The sequence below is a fragment of the Nyctereutes procyonoides genome, unplaced genomic scaffold (genome assembly GCF_905146905.1).
Source record: "Nyctereutes procyonoides isolate TBG_1078 unplaced genomic scaffold, NYPRO_anot_genome, whole genome shotgun sequence".
Taxonomy (NCBI): Eukaryota; Metazoa; Chordata; class Mammalia; order Carnivora; family Canidae; genus Nyctereutes; species Nyctereutes procyonoides.
This window is the reverse complement of record NW_026575052.1, coordinates 34194460-34219365: the sequence shown is the minus strand read 5'-3', so window position 1 is coordinate 34219365 and position 24906 is coordinate 34194460. Positions and strand designations below refer to the sequence as shown.

At 35.8% G+C, this 24906-nt stretch overlaps 1 protein-coding gene and 1 non-coding gene across 2 annotated transcripts in view; both read right to left on the bottom strand.

The window, feature by feature from the left end:
- Nucleotides 1-24906, bottom strand: part of TRIM23 (tripartite motif containing 23) — a 31021-nt gene that overhangs the window by 3754 nt on the left and 2361 nt on the right. Inside the window, exons 2-10 of the mRNA XM_055331523.1 lie at nt 21128-21290; nt 20254-20375; nt 16230-16508; nt 15046-15228; nt 11930-12145; nt 8120-8254; nt 4212-4341; nt 3588-3698; nt 591-715 (exon numbers count right to left, since the gene is read on the bottom strand). Coding sequence (XP_055187498.1) covers nt 591-715; nt 3588-3698; nt 4212-4341; nt 8120-8254; nt 11930-12145; nt 15046-15228; nt 16230-16508; nt 20254-20375; nt 21128-21290 — 1464 coding nt within the window. The remainder of the gene's footprint in view (nt 1-590; nt 716-3587; nt 3699-4211; nt 4342-8119; nt 8255-11929; nt 12146-15045; nt 15229-16229; nt 16509-20253; nt 20376-21127; nt 21291-24906) is intronic.
- Nucleotides 13158-13267, bottom strand: LOC129514300 (U6 spliceosomal RNA). Its single transcript, XR_008665376.1, has one exon. It is a non-coding gene; the product is annotated as a U6 spliceosomal RNA (small nuclear RNA).

Below are 24906 nucleotides of genomic sequence, written 5' to 3'. Positions count from 1 at the left end.
CCCAGACTATGGTCTTAAAATGCAGAGTCCAAAAACCTTTTGATGGTTTTCCTGTCACAGAATAAAACCTAAATTTCTCAGTCTAGACCTTATTTGTTATTCTAGATTTTCGTCATCCTCTATTTGCCCTTTACATATAGATTTGCTGATGCTCCCTATTTATGCTTTTATTTTCTCTGCCTATGGCGTTCTTTCCTTCACATATGAACTCAAAGTCCTATCCATAATTTCAACTCAAATCCCACTTTTTACAAATCTTTTACAAGATGCCACCTTTAGAACTACTCTAATTTCCCATAACATGTTAATATTACTGAAGTGACTTGCCAGTTTTCTATGTATTAGAATCTCATACACAGTCACTTACACGTTCACATACATATACAGGAGTTTCTGGTAAGCATCAATTTCTTTCTTTCCCATATACTCCAAGGTACCAAGTATAGCACTTTGCACATACATTGTATTTATAAAATACTCAACAGAAATTTCATAAGTATTTACTGAATCATCTGTTTTGAAATCTTTCCAGTTACCCTGTAACATAGAATAAACAAAACTACCAAATAGTATTCAGAAATACGTGTTACCTGTTTGTTAGCAAAAATCAGGAGCAAAGCATCTCGAAGTTCTTTTTCCGTTAACAACTTTGCAAGTTCACTATGTGCTTCACTAACTCTGTCTCTATGACTGCTATCAACAACAAATACGACGGCTAGGGGAAAAAAAAACTGAATTAGTCATCTGTTAATTCTCAGTAAATGGACCAAATATTTTAATGCTCTCCTTGCTGTATTATGCTTAGTCTATTATCTACTATGTTTTTCACAGAAAGGCTGCCTACAAGAGGGCCTAGCAGTACTTAACAGTATGACCTCATGTATGTAGTTCACCTAACTTTTCGACCTTCTTCATTTTCCCATCTATAACAGGATTTAAAACATTTCCTCCACCAAACCAAAGTGCTGTGTATATGGGCATTTTTCTCCTAATTAATGGGGATATACCTCCCATGATTTCCCAAATAATGCTTTTTATTCTAATCATCCGATGCTCACTGTAACAAAATGTACTTCTTAATCCCCACCATTATCTCCTCTATGGTACATATCAGTTTAAGAGTCTCTCTCTCGTTTTTCTTTTTTTCCTCTTTGCTTATTTGTTTCTTAAAGTCCACATGAGTGGAACCATATAGTATTTGTCTTTCTCTGACTTATTTCACTTATTATATTCTCTAGCACCATCCAAGTCATTGCAAATGGCAAGATTTCATTCTTTTTTATGACTAAGTGATATTCCATTGTATATGTATACCACCAATTCTTTACCCATTCATCAATCAATGGACACTTGAGCTCTCCATAACTTGGCTATTGTTGATAATGATACTATCAACATCAGAGTGCATATATCCCTTTGAATTAGTGTTTCTATATTCTTTGGGTAAATACCTAGTAGTCCAATTGCTGGTTCATACAGTAGTTCTAAATTTAACTTTTTGAGGAAACTCCGTACTGTTTTCCAGTGGCTGCACCAGTTTGCATTCCCACCAGCAGTGCAAGAGGGTTCCTTCTTCTGCTCTAATCTTTAGTATTTTCTTCCGTCTACTGGTTAGGCTATGTTTATTCTTTTTCTAGCTCTTTTAAGGTGTAGGCTAGGTTATTTGAATTTTTCATGCTTCTTGAGGTAGGCTGAATTGCTATAAAATTCTCCCTTAAAACAGCTTTTTCTGCGTCCCAAAGGTTTTGAACCATGTGCTTTCATTTTCACTTATTTCCATGTACTTTTTGATTTCTTCTTTGATTTTTCAGGTTGACCCCTTAATTATTATTATTATTTTTTTTAAAGATTTACTTATTTATTCAGAGAGAGAGAGAGAAAGGCAGGATCACACCCCAGGCTGCAGGAGGCGCCAAACCGCTGCGCCACCGGGGCTGCCCGACACCTTAATTATTTAGTGACATGTTATTTAGCCACCACATATTTGTGGTCTCTCCGTATTTTTTCTTGTGGATGACTTCTAGTTTCATAGCATTGTGGTCAGAAAAGATGCATTGAGGGGCTCCTGGGTAGCTCAGCTGCTTAGGCATCTGACTCTTGATTTTCATTCAGGTCATGCTCTCAGGATCATGGGGTTGAGCCCCACGTAGGGCTCCATAGGGAGTCTCTTTGAGATTCTTTCTTTCCTTCTCCCTCTCCCTGTGCCCCTCTGCCATTCACACTCTCTAAGGACATAAATATTTTTTAAAAAGGTAAAGAGAAGATACATTGATCTTTTTGAATTTTTTTTAAAGATTTATTTATTCATGAGAGACACAGAGAGAGAGGGGAGAGAGACAGAGAGAGGCAGAGACACAGGCAGAGGGAGAAGCAGGCTCCATGCATGGAGCTCAATGCGGGACTTGATCCCGGGACTCCAGGATCACACCCTGGGCCGAAGGCAGGTGCAAAACCGCTGAGCCACCCAGGGATCCCCCAATCTTTTTGAATTTGTTAAGGCTTCTTTCATGGCCTATGATGCTACTTGTTCTTTGATTACTACTTCCTTTGCCAAAAATAGTCTAAATAAATCACCACCTTTATCTCTGCAAAGTATCTCTTTTGGTGCCTAGCACAGCACTTTCCACATATACTATACGCAAAACACATAGCAGAAATTTCACAAGTACCTAGTGAATTGATTCTCTTTTGGAATCTTTCCAGGTACCTTATGATAGCTAAACATTCTGACTTTTCAATCATTCCTCATGTTCAAAATCCCATTTTTTCCCTCATTAATCAAGGGCTTATACTAAATTCAATATCAAAAATCCCAAGTTTTGGGATCCCTGGGTGGCGCAGCGGTTTGGCGCCTGCCTTTGGCCCAGGGCGCGATCCTGGAGACCCGGGATCGAATCCCACGTCGGGCTCCCGGTGCATGGAGCCTGCTTCTTCCTCTGCCTGTGTCTCTGCCTCTCTCTCTCTCTCTCTCTGTGACTATCATAAAAAAAAAAAAAAAAAAAAATCCCAAGTTTTTCTTTTAGGTGGAAAGTATGAATATATATAAAACAGGTGGCATGAACATTAGTTTTATGTTTGGTATAAGCAAAAGCATAGAATGAGGCCCAAATATTAATAAATGTTAGGTGAAATATGTGATAAAAACACAGTTTGGCCAAAAGTAAACCACCGCAGGTTCTTCTGCAGAAAACAAATAACCGTGAATGGAAATGAAGGAATGGAGCTTTTGAGAGATTGTCATGAGGAAAATGTTTAACTGAATTGAAGAGAGCAGCAGAAACATACACTAAGAATTCTACTCTACATCACAGTATAGGCAGTGATCACGCTCTTATGAATACTAATAACGTACTTTAATTGTTAAGAGCAGCAAGCGGTATGTACTCTTAACTGCCTAGGTATAAAAGGTAAGTAGGTTTTAAGCTATAATTATGACTTTTTTCATGAAATAAACCTAAGTAGAGATCCCACTCTTTCCACCTTAACTTTTTTTAATAAAATAAGCTTCACTAGTTAAATCAATTCTTTTCCTAGGAAAACTGGCATCCTAAAATTCTGAAAAATTAAGATACCATTTTGACTCTTACCTTGAGTATTGAGGTAATAATGTTTCCACAATGGTCTTAATTTGTGTTTTCCACCTACATCCCAAATAGTGAACTTTAGATTTTTATATTCTACAGTTTCCACATTAAAACCTGTTTTCAAAAAAAAGTTACTTTAATACTGAACTTATATTTATAATGAGTAACACACCAAACATAGGCGACCCACTATTTATAACTGTGATAATACAAATTATCTTCATACAGCAATATCTACTGCAGCCCAACCAACTCCAGTCTTAATAAACACATATGGGGAATATATACCTTTAACAGCTGTTAGCCCTCTATACCTCCACCAGGATCTTTAGATCCTGAAACTCAAATACCTAACAGCTCTGCACTACTACCACTCCTTTCCCCTAACCCTCACCACCCTTTAATCCTTCCAACCATCCCACAAATACTGTTACTTCTTAATATCCCACCATCTACATTTCAATCCCACAGCCACTGAATCTTGCATTGTTTTTCTCAGACATGCTAATGTCTTAGAGCCAGTCACAATGCCATACTGGCATAAAATAAGACCCCCAAGAACTCAGCTGTAAGCTAGAGTTTGTCTATAAAGCATCCATTAAAGTAAAAAGCAGTACTCATACTTACCAATTGTTGGAATAGGCTGCATGAATTCATCCTGTTTTAACTTAAACAAAATAGTAGTTTTTCCAGCACCATCTAATCCTAACGTAACAACTCGAATTTCCATTTTTGGTCCAATGTGAACTCTATTGTCCTGTAATTTTTAAAAATTTAAATCCTCTTATTTTGATATGGAGTTAAAAAGTATTAGCATTTATACTTTTATTTATAATACCCTTGTCAATTATTTCATCTCCTATTCATTCTTCTGATTACACGAACAAATAGCAACCTGTATTATAATAATTTTGTTGCATGAATCTATCCCTAGAAAACTGAAATAACAAACATTTAAAAAATTATATAAGCCTTGGTAACCGGTATATAATGTACAAAGGTGTAATCTGTGACATCAATCACATAAAGTATGGGGAATGGAGCTATAAAAGAATAGAAGGTTTATATGAAAAAGAAGTTAAATTGTTATCACTTTCAAATAGAATGTTAAAATGAGATGTTCTGGGATCCCTGGGTGGCGCAGCGGTTTGGCGCCTGCCGTTGGCCCAGGGCGCGATCCTGGAGACCCGGGATCGAATCCCACGTCGGGCTCCTGGTGCATGGAGCCTGCTTCTCCCTCTGCCTGTGTCTCTGCCTCTCTCTCTCTCTCTGTATGACTAGCGTAAATAAATAAAAAAAAAAAAATTTAAAAAAAAAATAAAAATAAAAAAAATAAAATAAAATGAGATGTTCTTTGTAATAACAATAGTAAACACATAAAATCCACAGAATATACACAAAAGGAAATGAGAGGTGAATCAAATGATGACACTATAAAAGAAAAGGAAGGACAAAGAAGCTATAAGATATACAAAAAACAATGAACAGAATGATAATATTAGTCTTTACCTATTAATAATTACTTGAAATATAAATGGATTTAACTCCCAAAGGAAAAGACACAGTTTGACTAAATGGATTGAAAAAAAAAAAAAAAAGATCTAACAATATGCTATCTGTCTATAAGTGACTCACTTCATATTTAAGGACACAAGAAGGCTGAAAGTGAAGGAAAAGAAAAAGATACTCCATGTAAATCATACTCAAAAGACAGCACGGGTGGTTATCCTATTATTAAACAAAATAGACTTTAAATAAGAAACTGTCGGGCAGCCCGGGATGGGGGGGGGGGGGGGGCTCAGCGGTTCAGCGCCACCTTCAGCCCAGGGTGTGATCCTGGAGAACCAGAATCAAGTCCCCGCATGGAGCCTGCTTCTCCCTCTGCCTGTGTCTCTGCCTCTCTCTCTCTCTCTCTGTCTCTCATGAATAAATAAATAAAAATATTTAAATAAATAAGAAATTGTCATAGGAGACAAAGGTCATTATATAACGATAAAAGGATAGATTTACAAAGTATATAATTATGAATACTTGGATTTTAAATATATGGATAAAAGTTCCAAAATGAGACCTAGAACTATAAAACCCTTAGAAGAAAACATAGTGCAAATCTTCTTGACAGTGGATTTGGCTTTGATTTTTTTTGGTTATGACACCAAAAACATAGTCGACAAAAGCAAAAGTAGACAGATGGGACCATATCAATCTTAAACTTTTATGAATCAAAGGATACAATCAACAAAGTGAAGAAGTAACCTACCAAATGGAACAAAGTATTTGCAAATTATATATCTAAGAATGGATTCTCATCCAGAATATATAAGAACTCCTACAACTCAACAACAACAAAAAATCAAGTTACTCAATTAAAAACAGGCAAAGGACTTACACAAAATGTCTCCCAAAAAGATATAAACTGGCCATTAAGCATATGAAAAGATGCTCAACTTCATTAATCATCAGAGAAATGCAAATCAAACCCACAATGAAATATCAACCTCACACCCATCAGGATAGCTACTATCTAAAACAAAACAAAATTAACGTGTTGATGAAAATGTCGAGAAATTGCAATCCTTGTACACTGTGGGTGGGAATTACAATATGGTACAACTATGGAAAACAACATAATTTTTTCCTCAAAACATTAAAAATAGAACTACCATATCCAGTAATCTCACTTCCAGACATATATGCAAAAGAAATGAAGACAAGGTCTCAGAGAAATATGTGTACACCCATGTCCACAGCCACACTATTCATAACAGCCAAGACGTGGAAGCAACCCAATGTCCATCAATGAATGAATGCATAAACAAAATGTGGTATATACAAACAATGCAATATTATTTAGCCTTAAAACAAAGAGAATTGTGTTCCATGCCATGACATGGGTGAACTCTGAGGCCATACTAATTGAGATCAGCCAGTCACAAAAAGATAAATGCTATTTAGCTCCACTTATATGAGGTATTTAGAGTACTCACATACAAAGAAACAGAAAGGTCATGATCTCAGGGTTCTGAGCCATGCATCAGGCTCCCCCCATGCTGAGCATGGAGACTGCTTGAGATTTTCTCTCTTCCTGTGCCACTCTCCACTATCCCCACCCTCTCCACTTGCTCTCTCTTTCAAAAAAAAAAGGTTAAGATGGTAATTTTTATGTTTTTTTATCACACACACACACACAAATGTGGTATTATCTGCACAATAAAGTATCTTGAAGCTATAAAAAAAGAACAAAAAATGTCACTGAATACTGCTATGGAATAATCTCTAGGATGTACACTTATGTGAAAAGAACAAGGTAAAGAAATATGTAATGTTTTCTACCTTTATTTTTTTAAAAGATTTATTTATTTATTCATGAGAGACACACAGAGAGAGAGAGTGAGAGAGAGGCAGAGACACAGGCAGAGGGAGAGGCAGGCTCCATGCGGGGAGCCCAATGCGGGACTCGATCTCGGGACTCCAGGATCACACCCTGGGCCAAAGGCAGACACTCAACTGCTGAGCCACCCAGGCATCCCTGTCTTCTACCTTTAATGTGATGAGCGTACATACAAATATATAAATGTATTTCTATTTCTAAATGATGAAAAAAACTAAGAAAAAATTCTTGATGGTTTTCCACAGAAAGAGAAAGACAAGTAGATAGAACTAGACTTCTCTAAATGAACCCTGCTTTACAGATTTGACTACGGACCATAAAAGTGTTTCACATTATTATAAAATAAGATTCAGTTCTAAAAAATAGACCCTAAAAAGGGAAAGTAAAACGAAACAAATGAACCTCTTAAATTAGGAGCAATTTTTTTTTTTTTTTTTTAGATTTTATTTATTTGAAAGAGAGAGAACAAGAGAGAGTAAAAGTAAGCACAAACAGTGGGGAGAGACAGGAGGAGAGGGAGAAGCAGACTCCCCAACAACAGGCTCCATCCCAGGACCCTGGGATCATGACCTGAGCTGAAGGCAGATGCTTAACCAACTGAGCCACCCAGGCACTCGAGGCCATCCATTTTAAAGGAGACTAAAATATACCAACCAAACGGCAAGCATAAGCCTTATTTGGTTGGATTCTGTTTCCAGAAACAAAAACTTTTTTTAGCCATCTAGGAAATCTAAGTAATGATCATGTTAACATTAGAGATTCATTATTAAATTTTCTAGGTTTTTAACAATATTTTGGTTATGTTTTTTAAAACAGTCCTTACCTTTCACAAACACACACAAAAATATTTCATAGATGAAATGATACGTTGACATTTGTTCCAAAATAACCTGAGAGACTTCAGGAGGAAAGGGAAATGGGGAAAATGACAGATGAAATAAAAAGTTTTTAATTGTTAAAGTGGGTGATGGGTACATGGAGATTCATCATACCACTTTCTATTATGCACTGATGAAAGTTTTTTTTTTTTTTAAAAAAAAACCTATGAATTTCTTAGTTGTCTCTTCAAGCTGATTATCATGGAACATAAAACAATTATGACTTATTAGAAATGATACCTAAAAAAATGAAGTAAAGTGATTACCTTTGTAAAAGTGACAGGGATACTAGCATCCAACTGAATGTGATCTGCAACCTCTGTAAACTGCTGCTGCTGTTTTTGCAATGTTTCCAGTAACCTTGTAATTTCTTGTTTTGCCAAAACAACTCTACAATCATCCTAGAAAAGAGAACAGTTTTCTTGTAAACTTTTACACAGATAAGGAAAAAAGAGAGACCACCAAAAATCAAGAATAATTCATTTAACAGTATTCAAAGTTAGCTAAAATGTAAATTTGACTAGGATAATAATTGGGCATTAACAATAATTTAAGAGAATTCTTTCAAGAGAAGAATGGATAAATTGTGGTGTATTCAGAAAGGCAACACTATACCACAATGAGAATGAGCCACAGTTATACCTGATATGAATTTCACAAACATAATGTCAAGTAAAAGAAGAAATGACATGAAGACTTCATACATGAATATTCCTTTTTTATTAATTACCAAAAGAGACAAAAATAAGGTATGCATTAGAAGTCAAGGTATGGTTTATCCTCAGTGGAAGGCAGGTAGTTACTAGAAGGGAGTCTGAGGGGTTTCTAGGGGTGCTGCATAGTGTTCTGTTACTTAATCTGGGTGCTAGTTACATGGTAATGTCCAGTCTGAAAATTCAGCAAGCTGAACACGTATGCACACACTTTTGTATGTATGTTGTACTTTTTAAAATGATCTCAGATATACATGTGTTGGTTTTAAAAAAACTGACTAAAGGTGAAATTGAAAAGTCTCCCTTCCCCTCTAGATCCCCAGGCTCTCTTCAAAGTCAAGCACTTTCTAGTTTCTCAAATATTCCAGAGATAATTCTACACACGTACCAATATATTCTTCGTAAGATAGAGATCTCCCAATAATATGTAAGAGCCATGAGAGCAATGGTGTTTACAGTTTTTGCTCACTGTTGCATATTTACATTAGCTGATTATGAATTAATAAACTTTGCTTATTATTTGCATGTTGCCCCAGTTGCTCAGAACAAAAACCCTGCAATTCTTACCTTCTACTCTCTCATGCCCTACAAACAAATGAATCCCACTGAATGTCCAGAATCTGGACACTTTTCACTCCCACAAGCTAAGCCACTATTCTTTCTCATGTGGAATTCTACAGAAGTCTCCAAACTCCTCCTTTCTTTTAACTCCTTCCTTCCATCCTGACTCTCCTTCAATCTATTTTTTTATACATCAAAGTCATTCTTGTCAAAATTTCACAATCATTTCAATCAATAAAAGCTGAAGTCCGTCCTTCCAGTGACTCAGAAAGCCTTCCTTACAGATAATGCCCTATCACTTCCAATTTCAGCTTCCAATACCCTTTTCTTCACTTACTCTATTCCAGCCACAGTGGTCTCTTTTTACTGTTCCTCAAATACACCAGGCATGGTGTCCTAGGGTTTCTATTCTAATCCTTTCCTCAGCTAGACTATTCTTCCCCACATTAGGGCTTGAACAAATTCCTTCACCTTCTTCCTTTTCGAGGCTTTGCTCAAATTTCATCTTCTCTCTCTCTCTCTCTTTTTTAAGATTATTTATTTATTTATTTATTTATTTATTTATTTATTTATTAGAGACACAGAGAGAGGCAGAGACATAGGCAGAGGGAGAAGCAGGCTCCATGGAGGGTGCCTGATGCGTGACTCGATCCCAGGACCCCGGGATCATGCGCTGAGCCAAAGGCAGATGCTCAACCACTGAGCCTCCCAGGCGTCCCTAAATCTCACCTTCTCTGAATGATGCTTACACTATCTAAGAACGCAGTCTGCTGGACCCTCATTTTTTTTGTACCTAGTTTCCTACCACTTTTAACATGTTATATAATCTACTCATTTAGATATGATTACAGTTTACAATTTATCTTTGTCATGCTAGAATGCTAATTCCACAAGATTATAGTTTTTTGTTTTCTTTACCAATACAGCACATATATTTAGAATGTACCTGGCACATGGTAGGCACTCAAAACATATTTGCTAAATGAACAGACAAATCGTCACCACTTAGCATCATACCTTGGATTTAGATGATGCATCATTTTTTTGGAGGGGAAGGATAATTAAGCTTTGTTCTCAAAACTGGTAATAAACATGTACATGGTCTAGCCATGTGTCTGTTCAATTATCTCTGTAGCAGGAACTTTGAAGAATACTGGTTAGAGTTGGGGTCTATGACCATTAATCAAAGCAAAAGTTGGGGCACCTGCCTGGCTCAGCTGGAAGAACATATGACTCATGATCTCAGGGTTGTGAGTTGGAGCCCCATGATGGGTCATAATGGGTGTAGAGATTACTTAAATAAATAAAACTTAAAAAAAAATTTTAAGTCAATATGAAGAATGACTGTAAGACCCTAATTTCATTTGCATTAACACAGTGAGATAATATTGTATCATTAACAATTACCAGTCACTCTGATGAAATGCTTCAGAAACTCTAAAAAACTTCTAAATATATCAGTAACTACGAGCATACTTTGCAACATAATAAATATAAAAATACTTTGAAGTATTCGAGTAAATGAGATCAAGATAATCCATTTCTGATTTTGCTGTGTAGCTGATTACTCATTATGAACTGAACAACTGTTTGATTAAGCTTTTTCTATCCAGATATAAAGATAAATAAGATGCATCTAGTCAACATCTAGAAGGATAAACAATGCATATTATATCATTCAAGTCCAAATCAGGAAAAAAAAACTATACCAGTTACGTGAACTCAAAGAATTTAATATGAAGAACCAACCATTAACTAGGTGTAGTTATTAACTAGGTAACTGAAAGGGTAAAAAGAACTCTGAGGTATCATGGAGGAAGCAACTGTAGGATAGATTATTAAAACTTAGAAACTTACAGGAAAGCCCCCATGAAATCTAAACTCAGGTCTCTAAGGAAAGTGGTCTCCTCATGTGAGCAGTGAAATTCACAGGAACCCAAAGCAAATGGGAACCCCAAGGAAACCACCTTTACCCTCCAGCGTTCCTCTCCAATTTCCTGTTAGTGGAACCTAAACCAACAAGAAGCCAGCTGGAAAAGCAGATATGTGGTTTGTAGAGCTCCAGTCCCAAAACCACGGAGCAAAGAAGAATAGGACTGAAGCTCAAAGACAACTTAATAAATGGCATATACATCAATTATTACAATTCAGTGTGATAAGGGCTAAACAATAGATCAAGACTGTTGTGATCACAGGCTGGCCACATTCACATAAGTCTAATTAGGTATTTAAGAGAATAGGCTCTGTAATAAGTTTAGCTCTACAGTGATTTGCAATCAACACAATTACTAGTAATATGTCAATAAAGATGAGATACACTACAGCTTATTGGGAATTCCTAGGCAATAAATACCCTTACATTACCCACTCATAAGAGCAGAACCAAACAGAAATGAGTAAGACTGACGTTTTTACTAAGATAATCTTAAACCTAATTTAAACCTAATTTATTTTAAAAGTATATCATTTGAAAATTGGGAAAACAACCTTCTTATGCTACCTCAACCATCAAAAAATATAGAATAGGATGCCTGGGTGGCTCAGTCTGTTAAAACGTCTGCCTTCAGCTTAGATCACAATCTTGGGGCCTGGGATTGAACCCCACACTTTGGGCTCACTGCTCAGTGGGGAGTCTGTTTCTCTCTCTCTCCCCCTCTCCCTCTGCCCCACGTTAATGCATGCAGTAACGTATAATAATAATATGGAAATAGCTATTAACAAAATGAACTAGTGGTAATTATCTGCTTAACCTTTTAAATCCTCCTTCTTAAAGTATGTTCTAACTACATTTAATCTACCTACCTGTTGCAAAGTCTTTTCACAATGGAGACAGGCTGTTGAAACCTGCGACAATAAAATAGTCATATCTTCTTGTTGCTGCCTGAGCCAAATCAGTTTTTCTCGAACATGAGCATCAACAACACTTAAAGCCATTTCTTCTTGACGACACAAAGTTTCATGTAGATCAGAAAAATAAGCTCGGACACATGACCGGGCATTCTCTGCAGTACCTGGTACCTAAAGAAATTAAAATTAATTTAAAGCATCTTTAACTGTAACAAAGATTTTTTTTATGTGAACTAATGAAAATTTACCGTGTATATCCTTAAAAAATTCCAAAATTGCCATCGGCACACTTGATCTTTCTCCTTAACCACAGCCTTTGGGTATCCAACTGTTTAAGCAACATCTCAAGCAAAATGGAATACCTAATCTCCAGTCTCCCACAACTAAAGCTAGTTTCCTCCATCTCAGTAACTGGCAAAGCCCTCCAAATTGTTCAAAATAAAAACACTGGAGTCACCCTTAATACTTCTCTTTCATATTCCATGCCTAGCCCCCCAGAAAATTCTGACTTCAAAATATAACCAAGATCTGACCAAGCCTCACCACCTCCACCTCTCCAACCTGATCTATGACAGTATCATCTCTCACTTATTACAATAGTCTTCCAATTGGTGTCACTAGATCTACTCCTGCTCTCTACAGTGTATTCTCCACCCAGCAGCCAGATTCGATCCTTCTAAAATGTTAAGTCAGAAACATAATTTATTTATTCATGAGAGACACACACAGAGAGACAGGCAGAGACACAGGCAGAGGGAGGTCTCCAGGATCACGCCCTAGGCTGTAGGCGGCGGGGCTAAACCACTGAGCCACCAGGGCTGCCCCCACATTAGTATCTTGAAGAGCATTCCTGACAGAAAGAGCAAGTACCCAAGAAGACCCTTTCTGATCTCAACTCCTGTTACGCTCTCCTCTGTCACTCTACTCTAGTTGCATTTAGCCTTCCCACAATTGTTTTGTTTTTATCAAACTATAGCTGACATACAATGTTATATTAGTTCCAGATGTACAACCTATTGATCCGACAATTCTACACATTACTCAGTGCTCACAATTAAGTATAGTCACCACCTGTCATAATACAAAATTATTACAATTTGACTGACTAGATTTTTCCCTATGCTATGCTTTTCATTTGTGATTTATTTATTTTATAACAGGAAATCTGTACCTCTTAATCCTTAAAAATATTGAACACTTCGCAAATTTCTGAATGATCCTCACACAGGCACCATGTGAATGACCTTTGCTGTATCATTCCAATTTTAGTATATGTGCTGCTGAAGTGAGCACTACACACAGTTTCTTAAGTGCAGCAGGTACTTCAGGGCCTTTGCACTTGCTCTTCCCTCTGCCTGGAATGCTTTCCCCCCAAATATTAGCATTGTTCCCTTTCTCTTCTGCTTTACCTCTTTGCTCAATGTCCCTTTTTCAGGAAGTCTATCCACGAACACCCCATATAAAAGCACACTCTCCCTTTTTCTTGTTTTTCTCCAAAGCATCTAACCTATTTTGACCCCTTTCCCATATCAGAATGTAAACTGCAAAGGCAGAGCTTTCTGACTTACATAGCAGTGTCTCCTTAGCTAGAACAATGCTAAAAGAGTGTTTAAAACTTTTGTGTTCAGGAAATGTTGATTGAATGAATGAATAAAATATTTCCATTCTAGCACAAAATGTTCAATAGAGCCTTCTATGACATGGATGGATACATTCTGTATCTGCGTGGTCTAATATGGTAGCCACTAGCTATACTTACTTGAATATACTTGAAATGCAACCTGTGAAACTAAAAACCAAACTTTGTATTTTATCTGATCTTTAATTTAAACAGCCATATGTGGGTAATGACTACTATATTTGACAAAGCAGTACTAGAATTATCCCCCAATGATTTAGCTTTAAATTTGTTTGATTACCAAAGAAAAACATTGCATTTTGTATGTCCCTGAATATTCCCATCTGAAAATATTCCTTTCTCCTGCACAACTCAATTTTAAAAAGCCAGTCCGTAACTATCCCCTTAGTTCCTTCCTTCTCTTTACAGCTAAATTTCTTAAAAGTTAAACACACTCACTTCCCAACACCCACTTACTCTTCAATTCACTGGAGGGTATCATCCCCATTATTTCACAGATCTAAGAAATTCAATACCTTAATTAAATTATTACCTTGGCCCTATTACCCCTCTCCAAATTCTTCCTCCTCCCTCACTAGTGCATGAAATCACCATCCACTCATTTGGGCAAGATAAAAATCTAGGCAACATGCCAGACCCTTCAAGTTACTTATACAATCAATGTTATCAATCACTAAGACCTACCTATTCCACTACTTTAAAATCTCATGCCCATCTACTTCTCTCCATTCTCACTACTGTAGTATTAAAGGCCATAAACATTTCTCAATCAGATAATTTCAGCAGCCTCCTGTTAACAGGTCTCCCTGCTTCCAATTCATTTTCTACATTGAAGAGCTACCTTTCTTAATGCAAATCTGATTATTTTATTCCTATGCTAATTTTTCAACTACTCATCACTACCCTTGTTATAAAGTCTAAACTCTTTAACGTGGCTAACAAGATCCTGTGTGATTTGGCCCTTCACTCTCTTAACATTTTTTCTCGCCAGGCCCCACCCAATACTCAAAGTTCCAAGTGGACTGAATGGAATTGTTTCAATACTACGTCCAATTCTCACTTCCAGGCATTTAACATACTCTTTCCTCAGTGGGACAACTCACTCCCACCGTACTTTTCTCACTGACTATATATTCTTCAAGTCTCAGTTTGGTACCCTGTATTCTAGGAAGCCTTCCCTGACTCAGCAAATTAATGTTCTTCTTATGCATTGCCAAGGCATCCTATACTTCAGCCACAAAAAAAAGTTGTCAGACTTGAAACTGTCTTTTTTCTACAACAGACTATAAATTCCATGAAGACCGAGACTTTTTAAAAAACTTATTTTCAGTGACTAGTGCAGTACTAGCACAATGTAATTGCTCAATAAAAAAATAAAAGGTTAGAGGTAAAAAGGGTAAAAATATAAAGAAAGAAGAAAAAAAGTCCTTACATGTTCTGTGTGAGCCATTCCAATTCCATCTTCTACTATTTGTTCTCCTCCTTCAATGTGCTGAACGATTCCAACTAATTTTCTGGAATAATCTGAAATTTCCTCAGTGAAGGTCCGTATGCAATGAGCCATATCTAAAATTGATGCTCGGATCTGGTTTGCTTCTGGTTCCAATACTGAATGCTAAAGTGCAACAAAATTATAGAAAAGAACTCACAGTAATGACTAATGACATAAAATGCTATTTAAATCACTCCAATGATAAAAAAGAGAGAGAGAGAAGCATCAACCACAAATGGCTTTTATAACACATATATAAAAAGCACAAGATAACAAATACTAATTTACCTTCACCCCAAAACTATTTATCCTTCAAAGAAATAATTTAGAATTTGGGAATCCATTTATTGTTAAATAACAGTCCAAGATGGGGCACCTGCGTGGCTCAGTTGGTTAAGCATACAACTCTAGATTTCAGCTCAGGTTTGTGAGATCTCAGGTTTGTGAGTTGCAGCCCCATATCCTTGCCCCAATCAGGCTCCATACTGGGCATGAAACCCACTTAAGATTCTCTCTCTCGGGGTGTCCGGGTAGCAGAGTGGGTTAAGCCTCTGACTCTTGGCTGCGTCTCAGGTTGTGATCTCAGGGTCATGGATGGAGCGCCACATCTGGCTCTGTGCTCAGCACAGTCTGCTAAAGTTTCTCTCCCCCTCTTCCTCAGTCCCTCCCCCCACCATGTTCCCTTTCTTTCTCTAAAATAAATAAATCTTAAAAAATATATTCTCTCTCCCTACCCATCCACCCTCTCCCTCTCCTTCCCTCCCTCCCTTAAAAAAAAAAAAGAATCCGAGAGACTCACTTTATAATTTTACCATAAACATCAGTTCATCAACAGACATAAATATTATCAACACAATCCAGTGCATTATAAAAACATGCACACATAGAAATTTTGTTTCCTTCTGGAAAGCTATTTTTTAGTGAACAAAAAATCATAAAGCCTCTCTTAAATTTTTGTTATGACATTCAGAAATTAAATCTTTCATTTCTTTTCACGCTACCAAACTCAATTCATTCATCACTGAACTCTTTCAATCCCTACTTGGCATAAAGAACCAGATCAATGGAAACAAATGGTAGGCTGGTAAACTACATAGAGTCATCCAGTCTAATTATATTCATACCTTGTGACCTTGGTGTTTTCCATATTCTTTGCAGACACAGCACATAAGTGGGCTAGTTTGACAGCCTTCTTCCAAGCAAACAAACTCAATGGCATGTACCTGATGCTGAGAGCACATGGTTTTCTCATGAGGTTTATCAGCTAGAGGTACTCGTCTGTGTTTTGCTAATGTCTTTGTAGAATGAGTAACTTGAGAACACTCTGAGCACAAATGAGTTGCACATACAGTGCAATATACAGACGCAACGTGAGCTTCATCTTCATCGCAACGAATGATGCTCTAATAAACAAAAAATTAATGTCTTCAAACTGAACCTCAATCACTGGAACATGACAAATTTTAAAATATAAAAGCCCATAATCTTTTTTGACTGACCAAGCTTTATAAATGAAATACTGGTAATTAAGTAAAAAGGTCATTTACAATTCATCTAAGAAAGTATTCATTTCTATAGGAAAGTGATAAGCTATTTCCAAAATTGATTATCAATATATGCTATGAATTTGAGGCCAAAAATAAAACTGTTCTCAGAGATACACAGTGTAAAGATATCTTCCATGGAGTCCTTTAATTTTACATAAAAGAAATTGAACAATAAAGGCTGGAAATCTTTTTAGGACTAAAAAAAACTGATAACAAATATATCCCCACTGCTTTTTTTTTTTTTTAAGATTTTATTTTTAAGTAATGTCTACACCCAAAGTGGGGCTCAAACTTAAAACCCTGAGGTCAAGAGTTCCATGCTCTACTGAGATAGCCAGGTACCCCTGACACTGCTTTAAATACTACTTAACACAGAGATATATAGAAAAAAAAGAGAAATCCAAATGCTATTTTGAGAAGATGTGTAGACAAGAATCAGCTACAAAGTTTTTAAAAATATAGATGCCCAGACTCTAACCTAGGAAATACCTATTCCAATAGGCTTAGAAGCCTGAGCTTTTTTTTTTTTTTTTAACTCCACAGGTGAGCTCACTGCACAATCCTGGCTGAAAAAGCACTGAGTTAACCAAATAAAAAATAAATAAAATCTATGTTGTATATAAGCTTTTAAATATTATTTCTAATTTTCAGGAATTACTAAAAAACATTCAAATTGAAAAACTTTACATGTTAGATAATCAAGAATGTTTAAAAAAAAAAAGAATGTTTTGAAACTTATGCTTAATAAAGGACCATAACTGGAAAGGGAGAAACTTGGAATAAATTGTTCCAGAAATAAAAATTAGAAAATATATCAATGGTGTCATTTAATATCACATTAAATTAAGAAATGAAAAAAAATAAAATAATTTTAAAAATAAATAAATTTTAAAAAGTTAATTAAGAAATGAACTCAAAGGTAAACATTTTTTAATTTTTATTTTTTTAGTTTATTTATGATAGTCACACACACACACACACACACACAGAGAGAGGCAAAGACACAGGCAGAGGGAGAAGCAGGCTCCATGCACCGGGACCCCGACGTGGGATTCGATCCCGGGTCTCCAGGATCGCGCCCTGGGCCAAAGGCAGGCGCTAAACCACTGTGCCACCCAGGGATCCCAAGGTAAACATTTTTTACTTGTAGTTTTGAGAAACACATACACATAAAACTAAAAATTCATGTCTTCTGTTTTCCAGACATGAAAAATAATTTACAAGGTCAATATTAGACAATATTCTAATGTCTTTTGAAAGATAAACATATAGCGCATGAAAGAACTACAAAAATTTTAGAAAACAGTGCTCCCCACAACTCTGTGGTCAACTAATCTTCAACAAAGCAGGAGAGAATAGCCAATGAAAAAAACACAGTCCCTTCAACGAATGGTGTTGGGAAAACTGGACAGCCACATACAGAAGAATGAAACTGGACCGTTTTCTTACACCATCCACAAAATTAAATTCAAAATGGATTAAAGACCTAAATGTGAGACAGGAATCTATCAAAATCCTAGAAGAGAACGGAAGCAACCTCTGGGATCTCAACCACAGCAAATTCTTACTAGACACATCTCCAGGGGCAAGGGAAACAAAAGCAAAAATGAACCTTTGGGACTTCATCAAGATAAAAAAGCTTCTGCACAGCAAAGGAAACAGTCAACAAAACTAAGAGGCAACCTACAGAATAGGAGAAGGTATTTGCAAATGACACATAAAGAAAGGGCTAGTATCCAAAATCTATAAAGAACTTACCAAAATCAATACCCCCAAAATAAAAAAATCCAGTTAAGAAGTGGTGGAAGACAGGGACAGACATTTCTCAAAAGAAGATATATATATAAAGAGTAAACAGTCACATGAAAAACTGTTCAACATCACTCAGCATCAGAGAAATACAGATCAAAGCCATAATGAAATGCCACCTCACATCAGTTAGAATGGCTAAAAGTAACAACTCAGAAAATAACAGATGTTGGGGAGGATGCAGAGAAAGGAAAACCCTTTGCTTTGAGGGTAGGAATGCAAACCAATGCAGCCACTCTGGAAAACAGTATGAAGCTTCCTCGAAAAGTTAAAAAAAAAAAAAACAGAACTACTCTACAATTCAGCAATTACACTACTAGGTATTTATCCAAAGGATACAAAAATAGTGATTCAAAGGGGCACATGCACCCCAATGTTTGTAGCAGCACTATCCACAATAGCCAAAATATACAAAGAGTCCAAAAGTCCATTAACAGATGAACAGATAAATATGTATATATAGATACAATGCAATATTACTCAGCCATAAAAAGAATGAAATTTGCAAAATTGTGGATGGAGCCAGAGGGTATTATGCTAAGCAAAATAAATCAGTCACACAAAGACAAATGATTTCACTCATGTGTGGAATCTAACAAACAAATAAAGATGAACATAGGGGAAGGGAAGGAAAAAGACATTAAGATAAAAACAGAGAAGGAGGCAAGCCATAAGAGATGCTTAACTACAGGAACAACCTGAGGGTTGCTGGAGGGAAGATGGATTAGGGAATGGGGTAAATGATAAACATTAAGGAGGGCACATGATATACGAGCACTGGGTGTTACAGGCAACTGATGAATCACTAAATTTAACCCTGAAACTAATTCTATACTACATGTTAACTAACTTGAATTTAAATAAACTCTTTAAAGAAAAAAAAAAAAGGTGTTCCAGTCTGAAATTCACTTCAGTGAATCACTTTACATAAAGAAATCGTGACCTAATAAAAAAGAGGTAGAAATCAATGACTTTTTTTTCCTTGATACTGAACCTGTGGTTTTAAAGTTGATCACCAAAATCACTAACTGTTATTTACTACAACTATTCTTATATCTAGTACAATATATGAGCTATGGTGACAATCCTTCAAGCATTAAAAATTAATTTTAAGGGGCGCCTGGCTGGCTCAGTCTAGAGCATGCAACTCTTGATCTGAGGGTCATGAGTTCAAGGCCCCACATTGGGCATGGAGCGTACTAAATTTAAAAAATAAAAATAAATAAAAATAAAAATGTATTTTAACCTGTGTTAATGAGCTTCATTCTAATATTTACTGGACGATCAGCCTGTTGGATAAAGAGAGTATACTTACACACACAATTTAAACTTTTCATGAAGATATTTAATAGTAATAATTCCCTCAGGAGCTACTGCTATTTTTAAGGCATTTGGCCTCTACATTAAATGGCCTTTTTCAAGGAGTTCCTCTTTCTTTGTGCTGTACTATTTACTGTTGATTCACTTTTGCATCCTTGGTTTAATGTAGCTTACACCTTTTTCTTACCATTCCATAACCTTCTTACTCTTTGACTTTATCCTTGGGTAGAACTGAATTATAATAAGGAGATAAGTTTATATATAAAACATACTTTGGGTATAGTATTTTCAGAGAATTGCTATTTAGCTGGAAATAGTGCTGCCTACAAACCTGTAATATAATGAAAAGTTGTGTTTCTGGAATCCTATCTGCTGGATCAAGTGAGGTAAGATTGTGCCTTTAATGCAAAGATTTTAAATTAAAAGAAAAAATTCATACTCATAATAAATATTTCACATGTTCCATCAGTACCTCTCCAGATATTCCAATGGCTTCTTCTGCAGCTCCATATTGACCAATATGTCCATTCTGCAGTCGTTCCAAAAGCTCCAATAAAGCAAAATTTTTTTTCAATCCCCAAACACCTGAATCTCCTAGAATATAAAAATAACAATTAAATCTAACAAAATGGACTATTAATAATTTTACCTTTACTATACCTCAATAGTAATTTGTCATATATTTTAATCATTAATATCTAAATTTTCAAAATTCAAATTTCCTCATTATCTTTTTATGTTAGAACTATTGTCTTGCTAAAATTCTCTTTAAAAAACAATTCCTTAGCATTGCGAGTAGAAACATACTTAAAGTTCTACTATTTTTCTATCATTTAACTCTATAAATCCTATCATTGATTTTTACTACATATATTAAACCAAAGGCTTAAAATATTTTTTATATCAACTTTCAGTAAGAAACATATTTTCAATTACAACACAGAATAGCGTACGTTTATTTATATATATATCAATAAATTTTTTAAATATGTGTATATATACATCTGAAACAAGAGTTTCACACACCAATATTCACCCTTACAGTGTGCAACACACCCACATTTTTGTTCTATTTCTTCTTTTAAAAATCATGCTCACAGCCAATTAAACTGATTTTATAACTACAAATAAGCTATGATTCATGTCTGAAAACCACTGTAAGAAACATACACTTAACCTAAAATAACTCCTTAGTAAAATGGAACTCAAACAGCTAAACATAATCTTTTTTCCCCACCTCTCATTTAAACTAGAATCTGCAGTACTCAATGATTATAAAAACTCTTTTTTCACACAAATAAAACAAGCAATTTTAAATCTTAAATACATACAATACATTTTCCTACCTAGATCTGTTACTTGTCGATCAAAAGGGCAACGGATTGCTCTTCCATGAAGAGGCAGGCGGGTAAGACAGTCATGACAGACTGTGTGGCCACAAAGCAGAAGGCGAGGAACTTTATCTCCTTGCAAAGAAAAGACATCTTCACAAACTCCACACTCCAGCACCTAGTATTTGGAAAGGAAACGTGCTCTTTGAATGATTTTTTTAAATATTTTATTTATTTATTCATGAGAGACAGCGAGAGAGAGAGAGGCAGACACAGGCAGAGGGAGAAGCAGGCTCCGTGCAAGGAGCCCGACGTGGGACTCGATCCTGGGTCTCCAGGATCAGGCCCTGTGCTGAAGGCTGCGCTAAACCACCAGGGCTGCCCTCTTTGAATGATTTTAAAAGCACACATTCTTCAGGCCAAAAATACTCAATCTAATACACTAAATCGATCTTGTTACATTATTCCTCCATGAAAAAAACAGTCTCGGTCATAAAATGTTAAATCACCTTTTATCATTTTATCTGACAGACCCTACAAAAATTACATCATAGTAAAATCACCTTGAAATATCAAAGGTTAGGGACCAAGATAATGTTGTAAATTAACATCATCTTTCTCTTTTGAAAATTATGACTTGATTCATTGTATCTGAATCTGTGTAACATATTATTCTATCAAAGTTGGGTTCTTAAACAATTTTTCTGCAATTACCTACCCCCAAAAGACCATCATTAATTTGAAAAGAAATCATTTGAATTATGTACTAGGGTAACAATTATCATTTATAAATAATGAACTTGTTCATTACAGAGTGTAACTTTCAAATATTTTCTAATATCCACTTATATTACATCATGTAAAGTAAAGAAAGCAGTCAGCTAAGACTTGAATTTCAATTCGTTGTTCTCAATTAATATGCCCCTGGGTTAGGAAATATTTTGTCTATATAGTTCCAATTACAGGCACATGACTTGCCCGAGACCACGTAGTCAAAAGAACGGCAACAAGAATCGAGCATATTCTGTTTCCCAAGTCCATGAGGTTATGTTTTATAATTAATCAACAAACTATTTTTTTTTATCAATGAAGCACTCTTGGTACCTTTATTTCCCAATATATCTGAAGTGTTATACAATTTTAATTTATTTTTAAAAATACCCACACTGAAATGTTCAATTGTACCACAAACTCCTATGTCAGCTATCCACGACCTGTGACAATCTGGTCTCTGTCCTATTGCTTCACTGATACCCACTTAAGACTCAATTCCCAAACTATATAAAAAAATGTGTAGTTTCCAAAACATGACATACTGTTTTTGCCTCTTTTTTTATGCTAATGCCAAGGAAATAAACATTCTTCGAGTGGATCTTTTTTTTTTTAATTAATAAACAAATCTCTAAACAACTGTATTTGTCAGTCTACCCACAGCTCTGTCCAATGAAATAACCACACTATCTCTTGGGCCATCATGCACCACAGATAAGTGTTTATCTTAACATTGAAACACTTTAATTCCATTATTGGCTTCCAGCCTGTCTTTCCCTCTTAGACCAAAAAGCCCTCAGAAACTGGGCATCCCAAACAATCCAGTACTGGTGTGCTTATATAAATAAATTTGACAAAATAAAGAATTAAAAACAGTTCAGCTCAACCACCATCCCCCAACAAATACACAATGCAAGGTAAAAAATAAAAGAAAAAAAAGAAAATCCACATGGAAATAAGACTTAATCCATTAAAAATAAAAAATCAACTCTAATTAATTTGGACTTCGTGCATAAAATACAAACTTTCACTGTAAACTGATCATTCATAATTGGCTTACACCCCAGTATGGTTCAAAAGAGGCTTAAATGTAACATACATATCAAGAGAAAAGACATAAAAACAGCTCTTTAAACATATGAAAAGATGTTCAATCTCACTCAAAGCACTTTGAAACGCACTTAAATCTAAACCAATATATTTTTTCAGATTAGATCAAACAGGAAAACCCTTTGTGTAATCCTTTGTGTCGGCAAGTGTGTGGGAAAACAGATATTCTTAAACTTACTGACTACTGTGTAATGTTTACTAAAACAGGCTTTAAGAAAGGCAATTTGACAATACCTATCAAAAGTTTACTTAGCTTAATAGTTGCATTTACAGAAATATATCTGACAAATATATCACAAGGCTGTGACAAGATCTCTAGATCATTCCTTACAGCGCCATTTGCATTTGCAAATGATGGGAAACAAAATAAATAGGTATCAGTATAGACTGGAAAATAAATTATAGTATATTCATATACTGCAAAACCACGCAGTCTGTTGAGAAAGAGGTAGTTTCTTACGTATACACACAGAATTGTTTCATATGAATAAAGAAAAGTGAAAAATACATAGAATATTTAGCTTGTGCATAAAGTTGGGAAAAAAGAGCATATATTTATATATGTGTTTTTATACAGGCACACTATCTTTCTAGCAGTATACACAGGAAACGGATTACACTGGAATAGTAAATGGCTCCCTATGAGGAAGGAAAACAGATGGGAAGAGTTACACATAAATTGTATTATACACAGACACTTAAATGTATCTTACATTTTTTAAAAAGGCAGGACAGAAGTTTCATTTAAATATCCTCGCTTAACATAAGAAAATGCTCTGCATCACTTGCCATCAGGGAAATACAAATCAAAACCACAATACCACCTCACACCAGTGAGAATGATCAAAATTAACATGACAGGAAACAACAGGTGATGGAGAGGATGTGGAAAAAGGGGAACCCTCTGCCCTGTTGGTGGGAATGTGAACTGGTGCAGCCACTCTGGAAAACTGTGTGGAGGTTCCTCAAAGAGTTAAAAATAGAGCTGCCCTATGACCCAGCAATTGCACTGTTGGGGATTTACCCCAAAGATACAGATGCGGTGAAATGCCAGGACACCAGCACCCCGATGTTTATAGCAGCAATGTCCACAATAGCCAAACTGTGGAAGGAGCCTTGGTACCAATCAAAAGATGAATGAATGGATAAAGATGTGGTCTGTATATACAATGGGATATTACTCAGCCATTACAAACGACAAATACCCAACATTTGCTTCAACATGGATGGAACTGGAGAGTATTATGCTGAGTGAAATAAGTCAATTGGAGGACAAACATTATATGGTCTCATTCATTTGGGGAATATAAAAAATAGTGAAAGAGATTAAAGGGGAAAAGAGAGAAATGAGTGGGAAATATCAGAGAGGGAGACAGAACATGAGAGACTCCTAACTCTGGGAAGCAAACAAGGGGTAGTGGAAGGGGAGGCAGGCGGGGGGTGTGGGTGACTGGGTGATGGGCACTGAGGGGGCACTTGGCAGGATGAGCACTGGGTGATATGCTATATGTTGGCAAATTGAACTCCAATAAAAATAAATAAATAATATCCTCGCTTAAATATCAAATTCATTCAGATACAGAAAAGATACAATAGAATTAGATATAAAATAAATGCAACATTTTTATATATGTTCTTATTTTTGTAATACAATAAATTTATGACCATAACCTCCAAAGAATCAAAATAAATTTTAGTGCATTGATATCTTTTATCTCTGACCCCATAACTGCACAAGATGAAAGAACTTGAGTTGCTACCACAGGTTTTTTCAAAAAGCACTGGTAATATACCACAGATTTACAAACCAAACACGAGTCCAAAAATAAACTTACTAGACTATTTCACATCAACTCAATAAACAAGAGAGTGAGATATTCTTCTTTCAGTGTTTATGAATAGGAACTGTGGTT